The 10802-nt window shown below is 33.1% G+C and overlaps 2 protein-coding genes across 2 annotated transcripts; one reads left to right on the top strand and one right to left on the bottom strand.

The window, feature by feature from the left end:
• The first annotated feature begins 1979 nt into the window (after positions 1-1979).
• Positions 1980-3728, top strand: LOC140891624 (uncharacterized protein At2g23090). Its single transcript, XM_073300211.1, has 3 exons — positions 1980-2185; positions 2272-2312; positions 3375-3728. Exons 1-3 carry the CDS (start codon positions 2110-2112, stop codon positions 3492-3494), a joined length of 237 nt encoding a protein of 78 aa, XP_073156312.1. The 5' UTR covers positions 1980-2109; the 3' UTR covers positions 3495-3728.
• Positions 3729-4256: 528 nt separating this feature from the next.
• LOC140893227 (casein kinase II subunit alpha-2) lies at positions 4257-10245 on the bottom strand. The gene is made up of 10 exons (XM_073302293.1): positions 9925-10245; positions 9048-9177; positions 8466-8660; positions 7414-7571; positions 6483-6573; positions 6332-6397; positions 5129-5211; positions 4816-4879; positions 4614-4682; positions 4257-4524 (listed from the first exon to the last, which is right to left on the bottom strand). The coding sequence occupies exons 1-10, from the start codon at positions 10008-10010 to the stop codon at positions 4465-4467; spliced, it is 1002 nt and encodes a 333-aa protein (XP_073158394.1). The 5' UTR covers positions 10011-10245; the 3' UTR covers positions 4257-4464.
• Positions 10246-10802: the final 557 nt, after the last annotated feature.

The following is a 10802-nucleotide window of genomic DNA, read 5'->3' as shown; positions in this document are numbered from 1 at the left end:
AAATTTTGAGATAATAAAACTCAAAATAATATTTTAAGGCTCCAAAAAGGCTCATAAAATAATTTGGGTAGAAAGTTGTCATCTCGTCCGTCCACGGTCCCGTCTACGCGATTAAATAATAAAAATACTAAAAATCATAAAAATCACTAATTATGGGTTAAATGCTTAAAAAAATAAATTAAATCATGCATAACTAATTCACATAATTATTTAACCCACAAATCATAAATTTAAATAATTAAATATCCTAATTATGCAGGCGGCTTTATGTAATTAAAAATACCGGGTGTTACATTTAAAATTGGTAAGTGTCAAATATAAATAAATTATATAAGAGATGAGTATATATTAATACACGATTTTGTCTCCTTTTTTTTGTGAATCCACACGATTTTGTCTCTATTATAACTTAAATATTGTATATGATATAGATATAGATTTAAAAAATATATCAAATATTACTCGATCCTTAAAGCGACGACGAGCCAAACATGAAACATCATATTTGAACCAATTACCAAAGAGGTACCTCTAGACATGACCTATCTTAATTTTTTGGGTTTTCCTCCAACTTAATAATAAAAAAAGACCCTAAATCATAATATAGGTTAACTTTTTTTTTTAGTTTCATAACAAACGTTTCGAATTAAATCAATATATTAAAGCTGATATAAAAAAATAAACAATACTAAATACTCAAAATATTTCAATTAAAATTGATTAATACTTGTACAATCAAACATGTCCAAAATATCACTAGAAAAACAATCCGACTTTACAAATTCCAAAACTAAAAATATTTATATGTAATCAAGTTGTTCAATAATTTGTTTCTCAATTAATAGCGTAGTCAATCTTTTCAATTTTTTTTGTGACATGATTGATTAGATAAAAAATTTCGTTGGGTTTTAATTTTGAGAAATTTCGTTCTACACTATCTATTTTTTTTTTTTTGATAGGGTTGTGCACTATCTATTAGCATTTGGAAAATAAATAATCTGATCCAGAGTAAGGGACTTAGTTTTCGGATTTGTGATGTGTACTGCTGTCAGTGTAGGGAAAAAAGACCTATTGAAAAATAAGTTTATATTAAATAAATTTACACTATTATATGGGTTTTATTTTTCAAAATCGTTGGCTGAAAATGGACCTGAGTTGAATTACTCTATTGCCAATAGGCACGACCTTGGCTCCGACAAGAAGACTTGATTATTAGAGAGCACATTTAAAATTTATCGTTCAAAGCTTTGAAATGGTCTTTTTGTTGTGTGTCGCGTGCTTATTTAATAACTTTTTGTTATGTATGATATTTTTTGTGGATGAAATTTGGATTTATATATATAATATTTTTTCTTCCATATCTTCATTTTAGTGTTTCTTGTTTTATGAAAAATTTTCAGTTGTTCGAGATAGTTATTTAAAAAGGTTGATAAGAAAAGCATATCTCCTAATTGTATGTATGGATAAATTATCATATAAATAAATAATAAATTAAAGATAATTTTACAAAATTGAAATGGTTATACCAAAGTAGTTTTTCTAAGACAATCTTTAATTTTTAAATAAGATAATAATAATAATAATAATAATAATAATAATAGAATATTTAAAATATATCAGTTAAATATTTTGTTTTATAATTTATAAACTCTTAAGAATTATTAGTTTGGTGATTGCTAAAAAAAATTCCTGAAACAATTTTATTATATATAGATATAGGATTTAAGTGAGACAATCTCATGAATATTTATCAATGAAATGAGTGAATCTAATCCACGTTAAAATAAAAATACTATGTTTATCATGAGTCGAATCAAATAATAATTTTATTTTAAAAAATTACTACCTGAGACGATTTCACAACTGATTTTGTTGATATATGGTCATTAAGAAAAATATTTATTTATTTATTAAAAAAAGAAAAAAGAAAACAAGTGCGGACATTTTCTTCGCGTTTGTGTAAATTCCCAGATTTGCCCTCAGACTAATGGCAGTTGCAGCTGCTCTTCTTTTCTCTAGCTCAAAGCATAGAGCGAAGAAGAGTCGATTTCTAGGGTTTACGATTTCTGATCGTCGATTCGAAGGCGAATTCCAGAGCAATTGAAAAGCATGGGTGGTGGGAATGGTCAAAAATCGAAGATGGCTCGCGAGAAGAACTTGGAGAAATTGAAAGCTGCTGGAAAAGGTTTCCCCCCTTACAAATTTATGTATTCATCGGCAATTTTTCTCTTATTTATTGCGTTCAATTTCTGAATTCTCTGATCTGTGTAGGGAGCCAGCTAGATTCCAACAAAAAAGCCATGACAATCCAGGTACCTTTTTTTCTTTTCTTTTTGAAACCAGGTACCTTTTTTTTACACTGTATGTCTAGGTAGTAGTTATCGATGTGCTTATTATTTCAAGATTTGATGCGATGTTTTAAGGATTTGGTTAGCTTGTTGGGAGTTGAGTTGGGTAGTTTAGGCCGTAGAGGTTGTATGTTGGCAAAACAACTACCTGAAAAGAATCTATGTTTGTGAAGGAAATAAAGTTGATGGAGCTCTATACTTCTCTTGAATTTGTATATATGCGTTGTTTGAATAGAATTACTGAATCTTGAATGATTACTAGTAATCACGTTCATCAACACCTCAACTTGGATGATGGAGGCCAGATTTTTCTCGATTGGAAAAGATTCCTGTTGTTTTCCTAACTCCTCCCGGAAATATGTTGTTTTTCCATGATATGATTCTTTTAATCGTGCATCGACGAAGTAAAGACACCATTTTCTCAACCTACTCATGGCTTCACGATAGCAAATCAGTCTTATTATTGGATGGGTGGTCTACCCTTTATAGGATAATTAAGCTAACAGGTCGTACCAAAAGGGAAACGCAGAGTTATAAAATAGTTGGGGTTGTTGGGGATTATTTCTCGATAGTAGGAATGTAGGACTTTCATGCCCTTGAAGATTATGGAAAGACATCATTTACTTTCCGAACCAAAATCTTGTTATTACATTCATAAATTCGATACAATAGAAGTTTTTCTGATAGATGAATTTAACACGATTATCTTGATAGGTTTGCCAAATATTTTTACAGAGGACAAGATATTTGACGATCCTTTCTAACTTTTTCAACTTTCTGGTGCAAATTTTGAAGTTTTTTTTGCTCATCACCAACTGAAATTGCATATGTTGATGCACATAGCCTGATGCTATGTGCCTACTTTGGGTGTTAATCTAGTTGATGCTATTCTGCAGCATCCAGTTCAACTTATCTTCCAGCTGCGTGGCTAGGAAGACAATTGCCTTTAGGTGTTATTGTTTTTATTGTGATCAATTGTAGATGCTAGTGATTACATTGAATTTCTTATGGTTTTTGCCGATGCAGTGCAAGGTGTGTATGCAGACATTCATGTGCACTATGTCGGAGGTGAAGTGCAAGGAACATGCAGAAGCAAAGCATCCCAAAGCTGATCTCGACGCTTGTTTCCCCCATCTGAAGAAATGATTTTACTCAAGGACTATACATTATTTGAAAGGGACTGTTCTATATTTGGCACTTGTGAGCATTTGCTGTGGTGGCCAAATAATTTGTTAGTTACAAAACTAAGACGAGTTTGCTGAGATATATATACTTTGATGGATTTGCATGTTACTTCTGAAGATGAAAAAGTATTTCTATCGTGTTGCAACATTGCGTTGGATATTGCCCAAAAAATTATCTTAAGTATGTTTGATGATTGATCTGTAGCCACATTCTAGTTTCTCTTCATCGATATTACTCCAGATGCTAAGGCAAATGCCTCGGAGTTGTTAAGTTTTAGATTTGATTTGATTTCTGCCAAGAATGGTGTAGTTTAATCATATTTGGGACTAGTTATCTCGTCTCTTAAAATTTTGATTGTATGTAAATGGTTCAAGCATTGATTATTCATCAAGTAGGTCTGACCACTGATTTTTATTAGAAACAAAACTTAGGCAATTACATGTTATCTGTGGGATTGCCTGGTGATGTTTCGAGAGCAGTTGCCAACCAAGTAAAGCTTGGAATTTGAATTGAACACATAATTTTCGAGGTCTGTATGGTATGAGTCTGTCTTTCCACTGGAATCAAGATATTTGGATATTGGAAAATAGATCATGCCCCTGATTTTGAAAAAATACATACAGCAAATCATTATTTCCAACCCCCCCATTCACCAAATCGGACCCATCAATTTATTTTTTTTTTTTTAAAAAAAAAACTTCTTAAAAAAGAAGCAAAATCATCTTACCTCAAGGTTGGCACGATGGAAGTCTTCGGATAATCGGAACAAAGATAAATACACAGGTTCAGTATAGTATCAATAAAGTTTGCTCAGTCAACAAACTTCTAAATCAATAACACACGAGCATTCTTAAATTTTACCCAACCAGGGTAGATAATGGATATTCAATACACATCTCTACGGTGTTCAGAACAAGGGGGCTGGAACGTTTTACTGAGTCCTCATTCTGCTATTTTCCGCAGCCTTGACCTGCAAGAAATACGGGTGCGCCTGGGAACAACATCAAAAACCATCAATTTTCAAGAGTACAACCATATATGTTGCAATAGACTAGAAGTCAAAAGGCAATGGAAAACTACCATTGCCTCTCTTGCCGTGAGCCTGTCCTGATGATCATAACGAAGGAGCTTGTCAAGAAAATCTATGGCCTGCATTTTACGGGACAATAAATATAAACTCAAACGACATGTTATTAACAAGTCCAAAAAAGTGTTCTCTGATTGTCCCCATCTTTTGAGGTAAAAGAAAATACAATCAATGAAAAAGATAACTATGCACGACCTCTGGCGAAACAAGATGCTGATTATCAGCATTGATAAACTTCGACCATGGTTTCCTGCTATGTCTGTCAAATGCAAAAGAAAAAAAAGGAAAAGTTAATTATTTTATATATAGATGCCCTATACCAAGACAGATTTTTTTATTTATTTCATAGCATCCAATATAGAGCAACACAGATAGGCCGACCGCTAACAAGAAGTCAATCTGGGAAGGAATGAAAACAGAAAAATCGTATTTGTATTGTGACAGTCTAGATATTATCTGCGTTTAACAGTGCCGATTTAACTTGATGGCAGTTGTGCATTTAACACACCTTCCAACAAGAGCTTCGAGTTGAGGATCAAGCTCCAAACGATATTTGTGTAAATAAGCATTCAATTCATCAGTCCCAAGCACCTGAAATATCAGTTCGATGTCAGATATCGAATTACATGAGGAAACAACTCATATTTATCAAAATCTGCTAGCACCTTGTTATGGTAACCTTCTTTCACAAAATATTACAGCTATGGTAATATAACCGAATCATAGAGCATTGCAACTCTACAATTCAAAAACTCAAATTTATTGGATAGATGCCTGGGTATTGAGAAGGAAGGAGCTGCTCCCAGCGAAGTGTGTAATTTAATAATACCAAACTGGTGGGGAAAGCCAGGTGGAAGAGCTAATGATGAAACACTGTGTTGTAAGCCTTAGTAGCCTTAGTCTATACATTTATTCGGTGAACTTACACATCTTGTCAATTTGAAACTTCGCTTCCCCCAAAAACTTTCAGATGTTAACCAGTGGAAGGTCAAAAAACTAAGTTTCAAGTGGATTGCCGAATGTCATTGAAGAGGCTGTGACTATCTTGTTTTTTTAGCACCACAAGTGTGTGTATGTTGACCTATAGCAAGTACTATCTCAACATGCAATTATATTCCATTGCATGGAACAGATGGTTTAAGTGAATGGCTTGAAACAAAAATACAATCATATCAAAAATAAAATCAGTTCAATACACACTTCAAATATTTAATTATTATATTTTTATCATTTATAATGTAATAAAAGTTATATTTGAATATTATATTATTCATTAATGTTTGTTAATGTTTAATCAAACATTTTCTAATTGATCTATCTTGTTGATACATTAAAATATTTCACATATTACATTACATTTGACAGATTAGAAAAAATTGTCTTGGAACAAAATCCGGAAAATGGAATAGATTAAATGGTTACTCATCACGGATTTTGATTATTTTGATCAGAACTTTTCCAACACTTGAAAGTGTAAGATATTTCAGAACCTGACCATAACATATCCAACACCAATCCATCCCAGCAAACAGTCACTATTACAGAACCTTACTACAAATAGAACAGAAATCATTCCTCCATCTTTAGTTCTTGGTGATATATTTAAGTATATAACCACATCCGAACATGGCAAAACTATTATCGGGAAACAAAGTCATATACGAATATTAAAAAGATCTCATTGTTCGGGAATAGGACAAAATTGTATTACCTTAGCAATTTTAACAAGTTGATCCTGGTTGTCATGCCCATAAAAGAAAGGTTCCTTGCGAAAAATCTACCTCAAGAAAGCACACAGGAAATGAAATTAATAAAGATGATAAAGGAGGACCAGTCACAGTGACATCATTTAAATTCCTCACCATTCCAGCAAACATGCAACCAAGGCTCCACATATCTAAAGAATAGTCATAGTCTTGCAAATCAACAAGAAGTTCCGGACCCTTAAAGTATCTGAATGGAAGATAAATTTCAAGGATTCAGAAGGACTAACAATACATTTTAGCTTACAAAGGTAATCAAAGAAGAAGAAGATAAAATGGAGCCACACTTGCACAAATCAGCTCACCACGTGAAGTCGATTCAAGATAGAAAACGATAGCATTACGAGATAAGAAAACCTGCTACGACTAAATTCAACTTCCACTTCTACAAGGTGAAGTTTAACACAAATATAAGGCATTACTAACAAAGCCAACGTGTTGTCATCATCAGCCATGTCATTTTTTGACATTTTCCATCAACCACGTATGCATTCTTACTAATTCATACTTTCACTCATAGGAGGTGGATGGGAGTGCCAGATGAAATTTATTTCAGAGTGTCAAACGTAGACAGCTAGACCTAAAAAGCTGGAGCTATATGGAGATTTAACAGTAACAATTTCACCAATTGCGATCACAGAACCATCTGGAATCGTGGGCATTTCCAGTGCACAACCTATACCTAATCACTTTCATGCACTTCTACGGTCGTGCATAGGATATACAAAATAAAGAAATAGAGCACAGACAAATAGGAATAAATGGCAAAAAGGTGGTGTACGCACACAACATTTATGAGTTGATTATAAATTTATAAAAGGGTAAAAATTATCAAGTCTGTAGTCACAAGAAGTTTTATTCCAGGATTGCAAGATAAGAAGTCAAAGATATCATTGCCAAAAGAAAAGTTTGTCCTGTAACTGAAACCAGGAAACTGTAAAGACAGCCAAAAATATAAATGGTTGATAAGAGCTGCATGTCCAGAAACTGATTTAGCAAATGCCAAACTTTTCACGGAAGTACATATTACCTTGAAGCTACACGAACATTATACTCCTTGCCAGGGTGGTAAAATTCCGCAAGACCCCAATCTATCAAACGTAGCTTTCGCAACTCATGATCTATCATAACATTGTGAGGTTTAACATCTCTGTGCATTATTCCCTGTGAATGACAGTAATCCAATGCCTGCATGGGCGTAAAAAAAATAGTTTTCAGACTTCTAGAGTTCTATCAATCATGGTGTCTCCAAAAAGAAAGATGTGTGGTTCCGAGATCGCGAAATACCAAATAATCTTCATCCGCAAATATGAATAGACAGTCACCAAACACATCTTACAGCAACTCAATGTATGAGCACTTATCTATTGGCAAATTAAAGTTTCAACAGAAGTCGGGACTTAAACTTGAACACAATAACTTAATATCCTATAAATCCTTTTCATGACTCTCTCCTTGAATAAGTCTTGAAATCAGCAGAACAACATGGGGCTCCAACTGTTGTCTTTATCTCTCATATTCCTAAATGGAAATTCTCCAACAAATGTAATAGAAAGTCAAGATCACCAAATTCTAATAGGTGGCGCATTAAAATCCCAAACCAGGACTCCACATAATTCAAGGAAGAAAAATACAGTCACAACTCACAAGACAACACAACAGAATGGCTTGATTAAATTAGGCCGTTGGGTAAGATGGTGTCTGAAGTTTAGAAAAATCACAGAAATCAAAATGGGAAAAAAAAAAATTAACCGTCGATCAACTGCCAATACTTGATGCATGCTATTCTACCTAACTTCTCCAAAAGGTATAACAGATAATCGAAAGCTTGAGGTTATGGAATAATAGCAAAATGTTTTTAGTTTCGTGCCAAGACAAGAAATTGATGACAGTAGTCTGTGGTTTGTGTTAATATCCAACATGGAATTTACTCTACTGAATCCTCTACAACATGAAGCTAAGAGAAATTTTGTCATGATTAACAAGTAACTTGTCATGATTAACAAGTGTTACCTATCATCTACTAGGAAACAAAAAAATGCAAATGGATCGAAAAGAAAATTGAGTAGGCGGGACTGAAACCTTGAGAAGCTCATAAATATAGTAACGTATGTCATAATCTGTCAATGTAGGGTACAAAACTTTGAAATCTGTACTGTTCACAAATTCAAATATCAAGCTAGGAGTTTTTGAGTGGTGGTCTCTGACAATGTCGAGAAGTTTGACAATATTGGGTCCCCCACACACATTCTGCAGAATCTTGATTTCTCTTTTTATCTGCAAAAAAAATAAGAAAATAAACCAAGAAATTTCCTCAGGATAAAACTGCTGCAAAGTCAACATAATAAACCAATAGACAATAAATCCTATAAACAACTGAAACATCTGTGCCTTTTGAAATTCTTATTTGATCGCAATGCTTTCTGATTAGTTGCTAATTGGTAGATAAAGTTGAATTTTGAAACAAATTCTGTATGCATTTATACCGTGTAGTTCTAATATAACAATCTAGGAAAATTGTCAAGATGGCAGATTATTGCAACGAAAAGCTAGTTTCAGATATACTAACACATAATGAATCGCAGACCATATGCTCTGAAAAAGTGCTTGCCAAAATAGCAAATATATTCTGGTCTATGGAGTAATGTAATAACACAACTTTACCTTTTTCTTCTTAACAGGTTTCAGAATTTTGATTATGCAACGCTCGTTGCTGTTGACATTTATTCCTTCAAAAACTTCACTATATTTCCCCCTGCCAACTTTGCGAACAACTTCATAGTCATCCTGGTCGCTGCAAAAGTACCCAAAGATTGAACTGAGATATAAAGTTGACAATCCACAATCTTGCTTACAATTTCCTTGTATGTCGTTCATTACTTCTCAAACATGCATGCCTGAATATCGAAGACTTTTGCAAACCTCAAATAGCTTAAGAATAATTTGCTACTTGATGATTGCATATATCAAGGCATTACATAAAACAAACTAAAAATTTCAAACAATAACATGAACAATGAAATTTGGACAACGAGAAAAAAAACACTATACGGATGTTTACAGCATTGAACTCGTGAATTGAATGGAAGATGATGCGGAAAAAAAAGTTGCTTATTTATTTTAGGCTTCAAGAATAGTATCCAGGCCCCCTCTCTTAAACTCAAGATCATATTTTGATTCCCTAATCCAGACATGATGAAAATAAACTTTGAAACATAACATTCAAACAACAGACGCCAGCAGCTCCGATCAAATTCCATTTGACAGGGTAAAATGACTAGAAGAAAACTGGTGTCTATAAATTCAATCGAGAAAAAAAATTTAATAATTTGCGATCATGAATCATCCAATTATGATCATCATTCATGCAAATAGCAGCAAACCCAGAATACCAAACAAATTGAACATCCTCAACTACTAAGACACAAAAATCAATAAAACACTCCTTTTACGCAAAATATTACAGAAACATAACAAAAAAACTCCCGCTCTACCTTAATAACACATAATCGACAGTTAAATAGGAATAACGAACATGTACCTCCACTGAACGGTGAGATTTTCGTAATCCCAGTATTCCCTAGGGCGAAGAACGTTGACATCCGCGTAGACCCTGGCTTTCGACATCGCCGAGCTGTAGATCTGCGAGGATAGGGCCGAGACGGGAGTGGACAGCAAAGCAGGGAGCTGCGCAACCGGCGCACGCCAGGAGACCAAGGCGCACACTAGCGAGATGCGGAGTAAGAGTAGCGGGTGGTGCGCCAGGGGCGTAATCTACAGTATTGGCTCTCGAATGTTGGAAATTGAGTGTTTGGAGAAGTGCTTAATTCCCGATTTGTGATTTCTTAAGTTACGTACTTAAGTCCGCGTATCCAAACAAATGATAACGCGGGTTTACGAAGCATACCATTTTATAAAAATTTATTAATGCGTGTGATTGAAAGAAGGTAATAAGCCCGTCTCCAACCACAAACACCATTTTGATGCAACTTTTACACTAAAATAGTGCAATTTGTGCACCAAACACAATATTCATTTTCAACTCATTTACACCAAATCTTACACCAAAAGGAATATTTTCGAAATATTTCTTTTATTTCATATATATTAATTAATTTTATTCAACATATTTTTACAAACTATATAATTAATTTTGCGATTATAAAAAATATTTTATCGTTAATAAATATTTTTACATATTATATAAATAATATTTTAATTAATTAAAAAATATTTTATTGTTAATACATATAAATATTAAATTTAAAGTTTATGGTTTAATTATTATTATTTAAATTAATTTATAGATAATACAAATTAATATATGATAATTATTAAAATTGATAAATATGTGTACGACTTCAAATATAAATATGTGTGTTTTCATCATGGATTTCAATTACGTATTTTTAGTTTCAT

The sequence above is a fragment of the Henckelia pumila genome, chromosome 3, assembly GCF_033568475.1.
Source record: "Henckelia pumila isolate YLH828 chromosome 3, ASM3356847v2, whole genome shotgun sequence".
Lineage (NCBI taxonomy): Eukaryota > Viridiplantae > Streptophyta > Magnoliopsida > Lamiales > Gesneriaceae > Henckelia > Henckelia pumila.
Note: the sequence above shows the minus strand (reverse complement) of the source record. Positions and strands in the feature narration are given on the sequence as shown.